At 46.5% G+C, this 17,433-nt stretch overlaps 2 protein-coding genes and 1 pseudogene across 8 annotated transcripts; 2 read left to right on the top strand and 1 right to left on the bottom strand.

Annotated features, from left to right (window-relative positions):
• Window positions 1-59: 59 nt before the first annotated feature.
• Window positions 60-5,869, bottom strand: SNX17 (sorting nexin 17). 2 transcript variants are annotated; one of them, XM_072634039.1, is made up of 15 exons: window positions 5,738-5,869; window positions 5,237-5,311; window positions 3,852-3,969; window positions 3,239-3,303; window positions 2,874-2,984; window positions 2,687-2,777; window positions 2,459-2,546; window positions 2,173-2,242; window positions 1,879-1,971; window positions 1,537-1,740; window positions 1,230-1,355; window positions 941-1,018; window positions 731-805; window positions 607-648; window positions 60-523 (listed from the first exon to the last, which is right to left on the bottom strand). In XM_072634039.1, the coding sequence occupies exons 1-15, from the start codon at window positions 5,798-5,800 to the stop codon at window positions 410-412; spliced, it is 1,413 nt and encodes a 470-aa protein (XP_072490140.1). In that variant the 5' UTR covers window positions 5,801-5,869; the 3' UTR covers window positions 60-409. The 2 variants fall into 2 exon arrangements, with proteins under 2 accessions (XP_072490140.1, XP_072490141.1); XM_072634040.1 differs by lacking the exon at window positions 5,237-5,311 and having other exon boundaries at window positions 5,738-5,866.
• On the top strand, window positions 5,827-11,209 carry EIF2B4 (eukaryotic translation initiation factor 2B subunit delta). 6 transcript variants are annotated; one of them, XM_072634032.1, is made up of 13 exons: window positions 5,827-5,916; window positions 6,617-6,660; window positions 7,312-7,447; window positions 7,631-7,837; window positions 8,083-8,165; window positions 8,357-8,448; window positions 8,653-8,767; window positions 8,971-9,047; window positions 9,330-9,432; window positions 9,668-9,795; window positions 9,994-10,171; window positions 10,583-10,763; window positions 10,961-11,209. In XM_072634032.1, exons 2-13 carry the CDS (start codon window positions 6,631-6,633, stop codon window positions 11,158-11,160), a joined length of 1,530 nt encoding a protein of 509 aa, XP_072490133.1. In that variant the 5' UTR covers window positions 5,827-5,916; window positions 6,617-6,630; the 3' UTR covers window positions 11,161-11,209. The 6 variants fall into 6 exon arrangements, with proteins under 6 accessions (XP_072490133.1, XP_072490135.1, XP_072490134.1 ...); XM_072634033.1 differs by having other exon boundaries at window positions 5,916-6,103; XM_072634031.1 differs by lacking the exon at window positions 5,827-5,916 and adding an exon at window positions 6,041-6,279.
• A 4,073-nt stretch (window positions 11,210-15,282) lies between these two features.
• Window positions 15,283-16,594, top strand: LOC140527301 (large ribosomal subunit protein uL4 pseudogene; annotated as a pseudogene).
• Window positions 16,595-17,433: the final 839 nt, after the last annotated feature.

Genomic DNA, 17,433 nt, shown 5'->3' with positions numbered 1-17,433 from the left:
AGAGAGCTCCTCTGGGGAATAAAGCAGGGCCAAGTGAGAGGGGAACGCCAGAGGCAGGCAGCGATCAGGCTGAGTTTAATGATGGGGCAGCAGGGCCAAACTATACACAGAGGCTCTTCCCAACCCCTGCCTCTCCCCCCTCCCCTCAACCAGGAATTAGAAGAAGCAGCTCAGGGGCATGGGAATCTCCATCCTCCAGACAGGTGTCCATGGTCCATAGAGCTTTGTGCAAAAATACTAAATGCTAATTTGGCATTAGGAGCAGGGGAGGAGGAAGTTAAGAGGCCACTGGCCTGGGGAAGGAGATCAAGAAGGTAAAGGGGCACCCAGCCTGCAGGGCACAGGCACAGGGTAAGTTCCTGTACACTCCTCCCTGGGACCTGGAGGAGTCATCCATGCAGTAGGGAGGTTACAGATCCTCATCCCCAATGCCTTCAAAGGCATAATTGCCATGGACATCACTGGTGCTGGTATCTGGGCTAGGGCTGCTGATCCCTCGAAGGCTCACAGCACTCAGCTTGCTCTGTAATAAGGATAAGGGTTAGATCAGAGGGCTGGAGATACTCCAAAAATAACAACTTCACCCACCCTGAACTAGGAACTCACTGAGAGTTTGACCATCGACTCCCGGGTAGCATCAGGTGAATCCTGGGGAAACAGAATAGAAATATTACTAAGCAAGGGCAACACTGGTTTAAGTCCACATAGCTAAAGGGCTGGTAATACTTACAAGCAGTGGTGGGGACTTAACTGCTTGCTGACTGTCTGAGCGCCTTAGGGTTCCACCCGCTCGTCTTCGTAGCATCTGTGAGTTGAGACAGATGCATAGAATGGATAACAGGATGAAACCCTACCAACCCATTTCCACTAATCCCATGAAACACCTCATAAGGTAAGGAGGAATGAAATGGTACAAGTCACAAATATGTTCATCTCTCACCTTCCTGATGCTCCCCCCTGATTTTTTCACCATCAGTTCATCCACCATGGACTGCAAGCAGATGCTCATCATGATGGCCTAGGGACATGAGTAGAGCTTAACTATGACAAGGAGTCACAAGATTCCCAAGCCACCCTAAAAAAACACATGTGACATGGAAAGGTGAAGCATATTTAGGCACACAGACTTCCTAGACCCAGATGCACAAAATAGATAATAAAAGGCCTTAACGTAGAAGAGCTGTCACAAAGTTGGGGGAGGAATGTGTGTGCCAGGATTGAAGCCATACCTGTGGGCTGGTGATGGTGACCCACTGCAACCGATCCTTGCTCATGAGATATTCAAATGCTAGTTCCAGCCGAACCTCTCCCCGGCCTCGGCCTGGACTGCTTGTGCTCCCACTGGGCAATGGCACCTGGTGGTGTGGAGGACAGAGCAGAGGTCATCTGGAATACATTTCCCTTCCCTCTTCATTTTAACCCATCTCATCCCTGACATTCTCATTTCCTAAGCCATTAACTCTATCAGACCCTCCAGTGAGCATAATATATGAGTTACCTTTAAGAAGTCCCTCATGTGCCTCAACCCCAACTCACAGAGGAAGTAACCCGCCAGCACCGCATTCGGGTGACCCGGAAGGAGCCCTCACGAAGCTGCTGACCAGGCAGACGGAGTTGAAGGCTCAGCTCACTGTTGCCTGCACTCACTACCACAGGGCAACCCTTCTCTGGAAAGTCAGCCACACAAGGCTCAAACCGAAGATAGCCATAGTGCCTCAGGGTCTGTGCTAACCGTAGAAACTGGAATGGAGCATGAGTACAATAGACAGGGTTAGACAAGAACTTCAAAATAATTACACTGGAGGGAGACACAGTGAGGAGAGGGCAGCTTATGAGTGTTATTAAGGAGCATGCAGAGACAAGTGGTGCCATCTGTACCTCTTTTTTGGAGACCTTCTCTTGCAGAGACTTGAGCTGCCGGTGCTGTTCCTTAGTAACCAAGATCCAGCCATGCTCAATGTCAGAAACTGTCTATAGATGGGAAAAGAGTGCAGAGTGGGGGGAGAAATATTATGTTATCCAAAGCCTTGGATGCAAACTGCCTTCTTACACAGGTCTCAGTATAAACGTGGTATAAACGTTTATACCATGTTTCAAAGGGATCAGGGTAGGTTTTCCAAGAACACAAAAGTGGAGCATGAATGCAATTTTCTTTGGCAGTTTCCAGTTTACCTGAGCATAAAGTAGATTCAGTCCAACCCGGTTCTCCATAACATCATCATCATAGGCAGAGTCCCAATAACTGTGAAGCCAAAAGGAAAAAATGATAATGGGGCTAAGATATAGCAAAAAAAATTCCAATAAACTGCTGGGATGAGTGGGGTGGCATGGGTACAGGAGAAAGCTTAGGACACTTGCCTATGTCTCAGCTCTAACCCCTTTCCTAGGCTGTTCTGGCCCTTACATGCACTAATAACCCACACCTGAGGCCACCCCAATACATTAGGCCATCCCTGACCTCTTCCTAAGCACAATCTTATACTCTTGACTCCGTAGGCTGGTAACAGACACATATGGTAGCTCAAACTCTTGCAACTTCCGCACAACTGTGGAAGAGATAAGAGGAAAACATGAGACTCATGAAGGGAGAGAAAACCTGAAACCATGCAACATTGTGGTCTTGTGAATCAGAGGGAGGTATTCAGGAGTAGTCATCACAAGGTATCAGCAGTGACTACCAACTCACAGGAGAAGGCCCCATCCTCTTGTTCTCGAACAAGAAATAGACTGAAGTAGCCGATCAAGTCATCTGGAAGGTCCAACTTAGCAGCTACTGCCTGGGGAGAGGGACAAAAATAACAGCTGGTTACACACTAGTTCCTCATTCTCCTCAAGGCAAGACCAATGGGCAAAGGAACAGGCAGGGATCTCACCTCTAGGACATCTTCAGTCTGGTCAGATGTCAGAATAGTCACTAGCACCTTCTGCCCATTGCTCAGTAGAACCTCCAGAGATACCTCTTCTGTAGGTACCTGCTGCGTTTCCTGAACATAAATACAAGACAAAGAATTTTGCAATGCTCAGAGCTCCTCCTGGGATTGAGACTTCACAAGCTTTCCTTTAGCCCCACAGAAAGATAGAAGCTGCCTTAATCTCTTCCCCATAGCACAGACCACTACTCAGAAACATGGGATCAGAATCCGTACTTAGTCGTGACCTCCCTCTGCCCTACCCTCCTAAAATGAGTCATGTAGCTCATGCTCTTTCCCATGTATCTCAGTCCCAATTAATTCCTCACCTGTTGTGCCCGCCGAAGGAAACTGTTAAAAGTCTCACTACTCCCAAGCAATGGATCTTGTCGAACTGTAATGGGGTAGAGGAAGTTAAAACTACATACTAGTTGTTCAGAATCCCACAACCCTTGGCTACCCCAGTTCTGTTCCTGATTGGTCCCACCCCTAGTTCCATTTCCTGGACTGATGTTAATTAACCTGCTAACTCCTTGAGCTGGCCTCACCTCACTCACTCACTCCTTGCATAAATTCTTCACCTGCCCCACCCTTGGCTGGTCCTGCCATCTAGTTAGGTCCAATCTACAGAGCTAAGAAAATAATAGTAGAGTTAATCTAAAGCAGGTAAGAAACAAATTAAATCTCTTCCCTCCCTGTCTCCCAATTTATATCAATTATCACTTAACATTATTTAAGTATTTCTTTAAAATGTTACTGAACAAATTATTTTGTCAACATAGCATTCTCTTTGGTTCTGCATACCACAGTAAACAAGTGACTTTAAGGACTTAGAAGCAAATTAGAAACCTTCTAAACATCCAGTCCTATTTCACCATCTTGCCCTAGCTATTTCTCACCTTTCTCCAACCAGCCAGCCTAACGCTCCTTCTCACAACTCACCAGCCTGCATGTATTTCTCTAGCTGCTCTCTTCGCTGTTCCACCTCAGCTGGTGTCAGAGTAAAAAGCTTCTTTGGGGGAAATGCAGGGAGAACATTAGCCCCATACTCCTTCCGAAGCTGTTGGGAGAGAAAAGGGCAATTCCACAAGGAAGTGAAGGGATGCAAGTAAAGACTGATTCTCCAGTCACTTGTTTCCCGGAAGAAAAAAAAAAAGCCTGACTACTTGGAGAAGAAACTTTTTTTATTGAAGAAGATTACATCTCAAGAGAAGCAGGTCTGCCCCAGGGAAAACATACCCTTATCTTTTGCCCTCAAAATAGACAAGTCAGCCCTTCAAGATGAACTTGGATGGAAAGACAGGACCAAAGTCTAAAATCCCTTCACTAAGTCACTTAAATTCCAGTATTAAGTTATCTTAGCAAGGTAGCAGCAGGCATGAAAAACTTAAGAGGAACACATTAATGATCAGAAACAGTCCCTAAATTTAAAGAGTGTGCAACTTAATGGGTAAGTCAGAGAAACACAAGAGAGGTTTAGATAAACTGAAAAGTACTCTGGACAAATTTATTTTTTTAAAATAGTTTTGTAGATAAGGAAACTCAAACTTGCATTTTAACATAGCTTGCCCAGAGTTGCATCATTTATGGAACATCTGGGATTTGGAGCTTTTAAAGCTCAACTCCTAATGCTGTGTGCTTTTTCCATTGTCATACATAGAGATAATTTTCATATACCAATTAATTTAACATTTACAAAAGACCGCCAAATTTTGAGCCCAAGGAATTTGGTTTCAGTTCTTGCCAGGATGTAGTGGATAGCTGTACATCTCTGAGCAAGTCACTTAACCTCTGCTTGCCTCAGTTTCCTCCTCTGTAAAAGAGGAATAACAATAGCACCTACTTCCCAGAGTTGTTATGAAGAGGAAATGAGAAAATAACTGTAAAGCTCAGCACTGTGCCTGGCACACAGCAGGTGTTTTATAAATGTTAGCTCTTAATACCGCATTATTGCAATTTTAAGTAAGTCACAACCTCCCTGGACCAGTCTTTTCTATAAAAGGAGGACGTTAGAGTTAAGTGGTCAGCACAGCCTCTCATATCTAAACTATAATCCGGTGATGTTAAGTTTGGAGGCACAACGTGTCGATCAGGTAGCACCCCGACCCAGCGCATGAATGGTAATGAATACTTTTGTTGAAGTTGAAAGAGTCTGGATGATTATGGGAAGAGAGCCTGAAGCCGCAGTTCGTAAGCTGGGACGAACCAAGTCTGGACCGAGTGTGACGGGGGAAGAGGAACAAGGAACGCTCCCGGGGCAAGAGAGGGCGGTGCGGGCTGTGAGTCGGCCCGGACAGCAGGGGGGAAATAGCGGGGTCCAGTCCCACCTGCTCGTGCAGCCCCAGGAGCTGGCTGTAGCGCACCCGGCAGTGCAGGACTCCATTCACGTGGATGTTGTAGGCCTGCAGAGACAGAGGCAGCGGCCGGCCCTGAGCCCCCAGGGCGGACCGACGCCTCCCGGCTCCCCCGCACACCCTGCATCCGTCGCCCAAGGGCAAAAAGCCGAAAAGCGCTCGACCCCCCCGCCCCAGGGGTCCTGAGCCAGACCCGCGGGGGCAAAGATCGCCTAGGAGGAGGCTGGCACACCGGGAGGAAGAAGGCCGGGTCAGCTGATGAACCGTCTGACCACAGTCCACCCGAGCCAGGCGGCCCGAGCCGCGGGACGGAAGCCGCGATGGGACGCGTCAGCCCGCCGAAGGACGGCGGCCGAGAGGACCCGGGGCCTCCAGCCCCGAGGGGAAGGGGGGTCTCCGAACACCTCAGAGACGGAACGGCTGGGCCCGTTACTCCTCGCCAACCCCGCCCCGCCCCGCCCCTCCTCTCCTCACCACGTAGTTGGAGCCACCGCTGTCCCCGCTGCGGGACTCGGTTTCGGGGATGGAGAAGTGCATCTTCCCGGCTGTAAAGCCCAGCCGGGCCCCGGACTCCTAGTGCCGCTGCTCCTCCGCTCGTCTCCGCCGCTCAGCGCGCACCCGCCACCACACTCGCCATTTTTGCGGCCGAGGGGGTAGGCGGGGAAGGGGAATGGAGCGGGGCGGTGCCAGATGCCTGCTGGGAATCGTAGTTTGCGAATACCCGTGATGCACGCTGGGCCCGAGGCTTGGAAGGCAAGGGTTTCGATGCCTACCGGGAATTGTAGTCAGTGGTTGGCCGCGGTGCCTACCGGACTCGGATATCCGTCGGCAAGGGCTTCGGTGCGTGCTGGGAGTTGTAGTCGCCCTTCTCCCGAGTGTTGTTCCTAACTCTGGCTGGGCGGGCGCTGTGACCTCAGGGCCGTGCGGGGTCTAGGGAGTTAGGGTCCGCAGCTCCTGCCCGGCGGGGGTCGGGGTGGAGTCTGGGCTGCGGATGGCAGCAGTGGCGGTTCTGGAGGGTGAGTTTAGCGGGGAGGTGTGGGGGGGAGGAGAGCGCTCTCAGCCTGGCCCCCGGGAGGTGGTGGCCTGGGCTGGGGGCGCCGGAGCCTGTCCCGGCCTTTGATCTTCCTGCGCATCCCTGCGCGTCGCGTCCCCACGCCGGCGGACCGCGTTCGCCCCTCCCTCCGTCCCTCTCTCCCTGCTCGCCTACCTGCACCCCACCTCCGCAGACCGGCTGCAGGCCCCGGGCTAGACCCATGCAGCCCCGGCCGTCCGCAGCTCCGGGCCCGGGGCAGCGTTCCCCGCTGGCCCGGCCCGGCCCCCCACCCTCACTGTGCGCTCTGTTCTCGGATTCAGGAGCAGTGTCCACGATGACGGCCCAGCCGCCCGGCAAGCTCGGGGTAGGTCCAGTGGGAGGTTCGGGGTGCGTTCCGGGGCGCGAGTCAGAAGACTTGGGTTCGAATGCCGCCTCCACCGCCTGGGTGACTCGGGCCAGGTCACCTAGGCTTTTCTGATCCCTCGATTCCTCCTCTGTCTTGTGGTTCGGTTGGACTAGAGCACGAGTGCTGGGCTTTTGGGGGGGAGGGGGGTCATGGCAGGTTGATGGACTTTTCCCCAGAATGTTTTTAAATAACTGAAAGAAATGCTAAATTTAGGGTAAAGGTTAGTGTAAATGAATTCTTTTTCCTATCCAAGTTTACTGGATCCTGACTAGATAGCACCTAAGGTCCTTCCCAGCTATCAGTCTTATGATGTCTTCTCTTTCTGGACCTCAGTTTCCCCTTCTGTCAAGTGAGTGTAGACTAAATAATTCATAAGGTCCCGACAAACTTTAAAGTCCAGGGATTCTTTGTGGATCCTAGAAGAGGTTATTGTGGGATTCTTGACATATGGTAGGTAAGGGGATGGGAATTAGAGGACTGGACTATTACAATCCAATCTTATCTGCCTCCTGGTTACCTATGCACCTTATGGTTAGGTAGGAATGGTTATAGAAGGAATGGGAAGGGATGGGGGGAGAGAGAGAGTAAGCCTTCAATTCTGTGTCTCAGGCTGGGGGTAGGGAAATGACCCAAGAAGAGAAACTGCAGCTGCGGAAGGAGAAAAAGCAGCAGAAGAAGAAGAGGAAGGAGGACAGAGGATCAGAACTGGCGTCTGCTCCCACAGTCTCCACTGGCCAGTGTCACGGTGGGGACAGCTGGGGGCTATCAGGAGGGGAGGCTTGGAGCTAGCAAGAAGAATGAGAATGGATGATGGAGGCCTAGGGAGAAGTTACACTATGAGAGAAGAAAATCTGGGGTGAAGGAATACTGGACTGGGGAGGGATTCCAGTCGTCCTATACCTGAGTGCTTTCTCTTCTCCGATTCCAGTGGGCCCACCAAGAGAAGTCCCAGGCCCAGGTGGTCAATTAGGATCCTCGGGGGAGAAAATAATAGGTGGCCGGAGTAAAGCAGAACTTCGAGCTGAGCGTCGAGCCAAGCAGGAAGCTGAGCGGGCCCTAAAGCAAGGGCGAAAGGGGGAGCTAACAGGATCATCTGCTCAGTCCCGCCCTAACACAGCTGGAGAAGCCCCCTTAGGTATTTTTCATTACCTCAGAATTTCTATTTCTCCCTTTCCTCTTGATGGAACTCACCAACATCCTAGGCTTCCTAGGAATAAAGATTCCTAGGAATGGTGAAGATTCCTTCACCATTTTTTCCCTTGGTAATACTGTGGCAGTATCCTCTTTTTCTTGATAATCTTTATGTATTAGGAGCAACACACCTAACACTAACATTTGTGTATCCTTAAAAATCAAAAAGACCTCTTGCTTCTCCTGCAGGAGCAAAACATGCTCCAGAGCATGTTCAGGTGGATGAGACCACAGCTTTAAGGAGACTTATTAAGAAACCAGAGCGGCAGCAGGTAAAGATTATAATTAGAGGGCTGGACAGAACCCAGGGAGGGGTCCTGGAGAACAGGGGCTGGGGCAGAGGATGGAGCATGGTGGTTTGCAGCAGGAGATTCCCATTTCACACTTGTTTCCCAACATGATTTCCTCCATTGCTCCCATATGGTGTATGAATCTCCCTTTTGAGCATTACTGTTTTCTGCAGGTGCCTTCTCGAAAGGATTATGGCTCCAAAGTCAGCCTCTTCTCCCATCTGCACCAGTACAGCCGTCGTATTCCTCTAACACAGTATATGAGGTAGGTATTCTGTGAAACCAACAGAACTCTAAACAGGGAATCAGAGGAGCTTATTTTTAAAGGCTAAACATTCTGGGTAGAAATGAAAGGGTTTGGGGAAGGGGGATGGGGGGACCACGGAGGAAGATGTCAGTCTTATAAGTCAAAAACTGGAGGGTTTTCTAAGACTCCCCTGCAAAGTGTATGACACCCACATCCTCTCAGCATCCCATCCTCTGTGATCCACCCAGCTGTGGTGCGACTTGGCCTGCAGTACTCCCAGGGCCTAATCAGTGGCTCCAATGCCAGGTGCATCGCCCTACTTCGCGCCTTCCAGCAGGTAGGCCTTATTTGTCTTCATCCTTAGACACCTCCCCTTCTGACAATATTTCATGTTCATCTTTTACCATCTCAGGGTGGGAGGGAAAATGACACCCCCCATAGCTACTGTAACACTTACCCAGAGAGAGACTCATGTATCTCCCCAGGGCTCCCCATTTCTCAAGTCCCTTCACTTCTTGTATGGCCTTATGTTCTCCCCAGGTGATTCAGGACTACACCACACCTCCTAATGAAGAGCTCTCCAGAGATCTAGTTAATAAGCTCAAACCCTACATCAGGTGAATACCCATAGCATCAGTTCATTCTTACTCCTGTCCTACCTCATGCCACTTACTAGTCTACTTTCCTTTCCTTCTACTCTGGGTTCTAGTCCTTTTTTCAGCCAGAATGCCTATGGTCTCTCTCCCTGGTCTCACCACCCTGTACCCCAGCACTAATTTCTGCCATCTTTTGTCTGTTTGCCTTTTTTATGGCTCTCATTCTTTTCCTTTTTCTGTCCCTTCATCTCCATGATCTGGGCTCTCCATTCCCACTGATTTGTGCCCTCTGTGTTCCTCTAGTTTCTTGACTCAGTGTCGTCCACTCTCAGCCAGCATGTACAATGCCATCAAGTTCCTTACAAAAGAGATTACAGCTGTGAGCAGCACCCAACGAGAGGAGGAGGTGATGACTGGGGTGTAGGGCTTAGGGACTGGGGCTTGATTAGGGCTGGCATCTTATAACTAAAGATTTCCAGGGAGAATCAATAGAGGCTGTTTTGCTCCTGACCAAGGGTTCAGGCTTATGTTTCTGAAACCCTCAATGTTTCCTTTGTTTACTTTCCTACAAGAACGTTGTAACATTCCAAAGATGGCAGTGTGTGCTTTCTTACCTCCTCATCCTTTTCCCCTCTAATTAGGCAAAGTCATTACTCCAAAAAGCCATTGGTTGGTATGTGAAAGAGAAGATTTTGTTGGCAGCTGAGGCAATTTCCCGCTCAGCCTATGAGAAGATCAATAATGGGGATGTGATCCTGGTGTATGGATGGTATGATTCCAAATCAGGTGATAAAGAGGGGGACCATGTCCTTGGTAATTTGTAGGGTGGTGATATTCACTGGTCTGATCTTTTGCTCATTGTGGTTGCTCATTAACAAATGGTATGGCTGTAACTGGGATTTTATAAGAGCTGATCCTAGCATAATGACTTTTGTAGTTGAATTTGAATTCTTTCCCCCTACTCTAGTTCATCCCTAGTATCCTTTATTCTTCGGGAAGCTTGGACTAGAGGCAGCCGATTTCGAGTGGTAGTGGTGGATAGTCGACCACGGCTTGAGGGACGGCGTACTTTACATTGTCTGGTCCGTGCTGGGGTTCCTGCCTCCTACTTGATGATTCCTGCAGCTTCCTATGTGCTCCCTGAGGTGAGGACAGGGCTAGAACAGATTCCTGGCTACTACCTTCCAATACATATAACCTCTTCAGGTGACCATTCAAGATGAGGGAAAGGAATTGTACAGGAAATGACTTTAGTAGGGCTTCTGTGGTGCTAGTAATGGAATTGACAACAAAAGTACTAAGTACATGCCAGAATGTAGTCAGCTATTGGAATATTCGCATCACATGAAACCAGTAGCAACTAAGAAGGAGCAGCCCCAGTGAAAACAGCAGAATTTGTTATTGCTTTCTGGTGTTGATGGGGCAAGGATGGCACAGTTTTCACATCAGAAGACTCATTATTGAGACTTGACCATTGCCTCAGCATTGCTATCCTGGGGAATAGTCAGGAACCTCATTCTTTCATTGGCTTCTCACAATGCTGTCTCCTACTTCAGGTGTCTAAGGTGCTCTTAGGGGCTCATGCACTCCTGGCCAACGGGTCTGTGATGTCACGGGTTGGGACAGCACAGTTAGCTCTGGTGGCTCGTGCTTATAATGTACCTGTTTTGGTCTGCTGTGAGACATACAAGTTCTGTGAGCGTGTACAGACTGATGCCTTTGTCTCAAATGAGCTTGGTAAGAGGGACAAGAAAAGCCTAGAAGCTTCTATGCTGGACTGGGGGGGAGGGGGCTAGTGATATAGGGTGGGCTGGGGGGCAGGCTGGTTGATAAAGGGAAAAAGAATGAAGGGAGGACTAAGACTGACAACTTGGTTCTCAAGGGGTCCAGTTGGGAACATTCCATAAGGTCTGAGAACACCTTTTCTTATACAGATGATCCTGACGATCTGTTGTGTGAACGAGGAGACCACGTGGCATTGGATAACTGGCAGAAACACCGGTCTCTGCGTCTACTGAATCTGGTGTATGATGTGACACCTCCAGAATTGGTAGATCTAGTGATCACCGAGCTAGGAATGATTCCTTGCAGTTCTGTACCTGTTGTCTTACGAGTCAAGAGTGGTGACCAGTGAACTGTGGAATTGCCAGGGTTAATAAATGACTCCTCTTCTCCCCTAGCAACTCTGCCTCCTTCTCTGTGTTTGCTCTGTAACCTTCAAAGCCATTCGTATTGGGGTTTCTTGTCTTACTGCAAGTACAACAGGGAATTTTTTTTTTTGACCATTAGAGGTGCCTCTTAGGTACCACTGGTCTGTCTTTGAAGGTGAAGGGAAAAATCTGTTTTTGGATCAAAAACAATTGAAATCTGAGTTATAGCTACTGCTTGTCCAAACAGCTTTTTGGGCAGTACCGTATGAGGTAAATCTTCAGCTGTATCTCCTTCCATCTAGTAGGTAGCACCACATCTAGTGGGCAGCATCTAGTGGGTACATTAAGGAATCTCAGCCTTGAGAACATTGCATGGGGTGTATTGGGAGAGGTACTATATTGAGAGTCAAGGGAACTGGGTTTGATTCCTGCCTCTGTTCCTTACTCTCTTGGTGACCCTAGGTAAGTCACAGCTTCTCCAGTCCCTTTTCCTTTGAAGTAAAATTGAGGCCAATATAATACTGGCAGCAGTTACCTCACGGGCTTGTGAAGACTGCATAAGATAGAGTGTAAGTGAAGAGCTCTGGGAAATATCTTGCTATTATTATAATCATCCCCATCACCTGTGGGAATAATGTGCTTTTAGCTTTATGTTGGGCTTCTCAGCTCTGTGGCTCAGTATTTTTATTATGTGGAAATACTTAGGGGTCACCCAGGCCTCAGGTACACTCTTCCAGTTTAGGGCAGTGCACTCAGTAACTGGGCAAAAAGCCAGTGAAAACAAGGGACACTGGCAAGTCCCAATATCACAAGAGTAATCCCAGAAACAACCCAGAAAGGCTTGAATTTCAAATGTCATAGGCTTTTTTTGTGAAGTGAGTTGAAAATAGTAGGGATCCACCTCTCCTCTCCCCAGTCGTGACATGATTTTCTTTCAAGAAAAGAAAGTATAAGGAGTTATTAAAATGGACTATCCTTTGTCAACAAACAAACATTTCTTTAATACCCACTTTGTGCCCGAAACTGTGTTGTGTTGGAAGTACAAAGATAAAATAGACAGTCTGTGATTGGATAGATTTCCTGTTCTTTGGGGAGAGAACACAGGCACATAAAGGCATACACAGAACAAATACAAGGTCACGGTGGAGGCACTAGCAGCTGAGGGAGACCAGGAAAGGCCTTCATGTTAGAGATGAGCTTTGACATAAACTAGGGACTCTTGAGAGGCACAAGTAAAGAGAGGGGGCATCCTTGACATAAGAGACAGCCTGTACAATGGGACACAGATGGGAGATGAAATGTTTTGAGGGAAAGCAATGAATCTCATTTGGCTGGCCGGTATATAGCATCTGTGAAGCAGTTGTGCATAAGGCCAGAAAGACTGAAAGCCATATTGTAGAAGGTCTCAAATGCTGGGTGAGGTAATTTGTATTTTACCTTAGAAGAAATAAAGCCAATGAAGGTTTATGAGTGAAGGGTGTCCACTGAGGGTAGGGAGTCCAATTAAGAGCCTGTTGTGCTTGTTCAGGTACAGGGGAAAAGGGCTTGAATGATAATGACTAGAAGAGGGATGTGAGAGATGTAAAGGTGAAAACAGAATTTGGCAAATGATTTGAGTTGGAGGGAATTGGCCAAGAGTCAGGAACCTGGGGGTGGGTTGCTCTCAGCAGAGATAACTAGGGAAATTTGGAGGTGGGGCAGGTTTTGGGGGGAAGATGAGTTGTTTTGGAGAATTTGAGTTGGGTGGTCCTGACCAGTCACCTAGGGTAATGTCAAGGAGGCAGTTGGATTTCAGGAGAGAAAGAAAAGGAAGGTCTGGTTATCTAAGTTCTAGCGTAACATGCATAGAAAGGAAAACTTAGCTCATGGGACAAAAAAATCACAAAGGGAACTTTCTGCTTATTGTTAACCTCCCTAAGGTATATTTATAGCTCTATTTTTTTTTATAGTATTGAAGAACTGGAAATAAAGCAGACTGATCGATTTGGGGAATAACAAATGTGATGAATTTAGAGAATCCTGGAAAGATTAATATGAACGGTTATTGAGTGAAAGCCAAAGAAACAACATATTCAGTGACCGCAACAATGTAAATAAAAGAATCACTACAGAACAATTAAAAGTAAATGTTCTAAGATTGCAAAGAACAAGCATAGTCCCAAAGAAGAAATGTTAGAAGATACCCCGATCCTACTCTTTAGCAGAGGTGGGAGGTTCATGGTTGTGGATCACTGCAAATATTTTCAGATTTTTTTGATGTATTAATCAGTTTTGCTGATTGTTTCCCCTCTTTTTTTCTTTAAAAATATTCTTTGTTATATACAGGGTAAAATGCCATGTAAAAACAAGTTATAAATAAAAATTTATTTTACAAAAATCACTAAGGGAGAGACTAGAGAAGATGGTTGAGGACAGTTGGGGAACCAGAAACTGTATCACATCCATGTTTAAAGACAGAAGCCAAGCCAGTGAAGGATGTTTGAAGTAGTCCGATGGCTAAGGATAGACACCTCACAGAGGACTGTGTCACCAATGTCACAGATGCTGACGGAGGAGATTGAATCATGGAGGAGGGTGTGGTCAATACTATTAAAAGCTGCAGAAAATCCAGCCAAAGCAGAAGGCTCAGAGGCTTCCCTCTTCAACAAGCCTTTGCTTGTTGACTGACCATACCCAGATCTTGTCTTTACTTCTAGTTGCACTGCTGGATTTTCTTGTGCCTTCTCAGAATCTCTTAGTAGATCTCAACCAGACCAGGGACTGAAAGCCCCTGAATCAGCAAAAATTATCTGTGCTCATTTGGATCCAGCAGCAGTCCTTATGGTCATGGTGAAAAGTTGGAAAAAAGCTAGAGTAGTGGGCACATGTAACAGCACCCACATCGGCATACCCAGGATGGCTGATTAGCGCAGTTCTTAGATCTGCTTTACTAGGAAAGATCGCCATTTAAGGGGTCGACAATCTTTTTTAATTACATTCAACAAACAGAGAAAATATAAACAGAGAAGTAAAAGACCAATAGACAGGACTCGACTTCCTGAATCAAAGCACTATTGCTATACACTTTACATACACCTCTGGATCAAGAGAGTCTTTTCATCTGATCTGAAGGAGAAGGGGGGGCCTCAACATATGGCCACACAGAGTCTCAAGCAACTAATCACAAGATACTTCTCATAAATGAACCCCCAAAGTAAAATACCAACCTCCCAGCATATAGAACAAAGACTCAGCTCCTGATTGGCTCAGAGTCAGTAGGCATGAAACCTATATGATTCAGCACAGCTGTGAACTATCAGGGTTCAAAGGAGATTGAGCCTTCAGATTCTCACAATGTAGCCTGATTCTGGAAAACTGAACTCCAAAAAGGAAACAAAAAAACATCTCACTTTGTTTGCTGTTACAGAGTACTCAGAGGAAGCCAGAAAGGTGTTGGTTTTCCTATGTACCTTGTCTCATGTCAAAGGTATAGCCATAGCAAAGCAGCTTCCTAGTAGTAAGAGATAAGGGAATAAAGTGAATAAGTGAATAAAGGACCACAGTGAGAAGAAAATAATCAGGGTAAGTCCCTGTGAAGTGAAACCAGAGATAACTACGAAGGTCAGATTATAGAAGGACAAAGAGGTCAGGAGTCCAGTTACAGGCAGAAAAGATTCTGTCACAGACATTTACCTTCAGCTCTGCTGTAATTCCTTTCCATAAAGCTAAGGCCCCTTCCCTTTCCTCCTTGCTTAACTAAATGCTACAGGTAGGATCACCCTGAGCTGCCCCTGACCCCATACACATAGTTCAATGGTCAACAGCTGAGGGAAAGAGGCTTTCAGATGCATAAAGAGACAATCAGAGTGCCAAGGTTCTCTTTCCCCCACCCTTTCATTCTTCCCCTTTCTGGTGACAAATTCTCTTTAACCTTTTATACCTTGTTTTATTGATTCTCAAACTTTTAAGCTCTTAAAAAACTATTGAGGTAAGTTGGGGAATGGCTAAACAAATTGTGGTACATGAACGTAATGGAATACTATTGTGCTATAAGAAATTATGCATTTCTTTTCCTGCGGGAGCCATCAGGTGGAGAGGAGCGTGGCTCTTACTCTCTGGTGCCCGCCATGGCTTGTGTACGTCCCTTGATATCTGTGAACTCCAAAAAGGGGGAAGTATCTGGCAAAAATGTTACCTTGCCTGCTGTCTTTAAGACTCCTATTCATCCAGATATTGTGAATTTTGTTCATACCAACTTAAGAAAAAATAACCGGCAACCATATACTGTCAGTGAATTAGCAGGTCATCAAACCAGTGCTGAGTCTTGGGGCACTGGTAGAGCTGTTGCTCAAATTCCTCGTGTTTGGGGTGGGAGTACTTACTGCTCTGGCCAGGGTGCTTTTGGAAATATGGGCCGAGGCAGTCACGTTTGCTGCTACCAAGACTTGGTGCTGTTGGCATCAAAGAATGAATACAACACAAAAACGTTATGCCATGTGCTCTGCACTGGCAGCCTCTGCCCTCCTGGCACTGGTCATGTCAAAAGGTCATCAAATTGAAGAAGTCCCAGAACTTCCTCTAGTGGTTGAAGATAAAGTCCAGGGGTATAAGAAGACCAAGGAAGCAGTTTTGCTGCTTAAGAAGCTGAAGGCATGGAATGCATCAAAAAGATCTATGCCTCTCAGCATATGAGAGCTGGAAAGGGTAAAATGAGAAACCGTCATTGAATCCAGAGTCGGGAACCTTGTATCATCTATAATGAAGACTGGCATTATCAAGGCCTTCTGAAACATTCCTGGTATCACTCTACTTAATGGGAGTAAACTGAATCTTTTGAGACTTGCTCCTGGTGGGCATGTGGGGCGTTTCCGTATTTGGACTGAAAGTGCTTTCTGCAAGTTGGATGACCTGTATGGTACATGGTGAAGGCCTGCTATTCTGAAAAATCACTACAATCTTCCCATGCACAAGATGACCAACACAGACCTTACCAGGATTTTGAAAAGGCCAGAGATCCAGAGGGCCCTCTGTGCACCATGCAAAAAGATTCATAGACGAGTACTCAAGAAGAACCCGCTGAAGAACTTGAGAATCATGGTGAAACTGAACCCATATGCCAAGACAATGCACCGGAATACAATTCTGTGCCAGGCCAAGACTCAGAGAATCACAGAAAATAAAAGAGCTGCTGCACTAAAGAAGATTATGGAAGCAAAGAAAGCAGTAGAGGAGAGGAAGAAGAAGAAGCTTGTGGGTAATAAGAAGGTTGCAGGAGCAAAGAAGGTTCCAGGGTAGAAGAAACCAGCGGAAAAGAAGCTTCCAGCAGCCAAGAAGCCTGCAGCTGAAAAGAAGCCTGCTGCATAAACTCAGCATATCAGTTTATCCATTGGGCCACAATCCATTATGTCAATATTGTGAATTTCTAAAGAATAAATATTCAAAGTGCCAAAAAAAAAAAGAAATTATGTATTTGATGAATATAGAGAAACATGGAAGATCTACATGAACTGATGTAGAGTGAAAGAGGGCCAAGAAGATATACACAGTAACTACAATGTAAATGGAAAGAACAACCACAATCCCTCCCCCACAAAGTAAATGAACCATATAAGTAATAATAAAGATCAAGTAGGATTTAAAGAAATATGACAACACCCCACACCCACCCCTTCTTGGATGTGGGAGGTCCACAGATGGTACACATTGCATGTGGTTTTGGACTATGTATTCAATGTATTGATCAGGTATGTTGATTTTTTTTTCCTCTTTAAAAATTCCATTTGTTAAATGGGATGACTCTCTGGGAAGGGAAGGGAGAGGAATACTGGGGATACTCATGTTGACTTAAGAAAGAGAAGACATCAATAAAAACTTGTTTTTAAAAAAATAAACCTGTTACATAACATAATCTATTTTATGAATAATATCTACAATTTCTGAAACAAATTTACTGAGAAGAGGCAGTTTTACATATTTTTATAAATTTCTTTAATATCTGGCTTAATAGAATACAGTTGGATTTCATTTCTACTTTCAGTCTGTTGAGATACATTGTTTTGGTTGAGGTATATGGATAAAATCCAGACTCACAGAGACATGTAGTTGAAAAGTGGGAAGGGATATTTTAATAGGCAATGTCTTAGTATTACTATGAAAATAGTTTTGACTTCATCCCTATAAGGGTTTTGGGAACCCTCAGGGATCCACAAACCACACTTGGAGAACCACTGTCTTATCTTTTTGAGGGTTCAGAGAATAATAAAAGGAAGCTGAAAGTG

This window comes from Notamacropus eugenii, chromosome 1 (assembly GCF_028372415.1).
Source record: "Notamacropus eugenii isolate mMacEug1 chromosome 1, mMacEug1.pri_v2, whole genome shotgun sequence".
Taxonomy (NCBI): Eukaryota; Metazoa; Chordata; class Mammalia; order Diprotodontia; family Macropodidae; genus Notamacropus; species Notamacropus eugenii.
Note: the sequence above shows the minus strand (reverse complement) of the source record. Positions and strands in the feature narration are given on the sequence as shown.

Bases quoted from the DNA above. Each gene is read 5' to 3' on its own strand.
- SNX17 (XM_072634039.1), bottom strand. From the start codon at position 5,800: ATGCACTTCTCCATCCCCGAAACCGAGTCCCGCAGCGGGGACAGCGGT. The intron at 3,304-3,851 runs GTGAGTTGTGAG...ACCCCATTACAG, and splicing joins AGAGAAATACATGCAGGCTG to TTCGACAAGATCCATTGCTT. The intron at 1,019-1,229 runs GTATGGCTTCAA...TCATGTCCCTAG, and splicing joins TCACCATCACCAGCCCACAG to GCCATCATGATGAGCATCTG.
- EIF2B4 (XM_072634030.1), top strand. From the start codon at position 5,954: ATGCCTGCTGGGAATCGTAGTTTGCGAATACCCGTGATGCACGCTGGG. The intron at 8,768-8,970 runs GTAGGCCTTATT...TGTTCTCCCCAG, and splicing joins TACTTCGCGCCTTCCAGCAG to GTGATTCAGGACTACACCAC. The intron at 10,172-10,582 runs GTGAGGACAGGG...CTCCTACTTCAG, and splicing joins CTTCCTATGTGCTCCCTGAG to GTGTCTAAGGTGCTCTTAGG.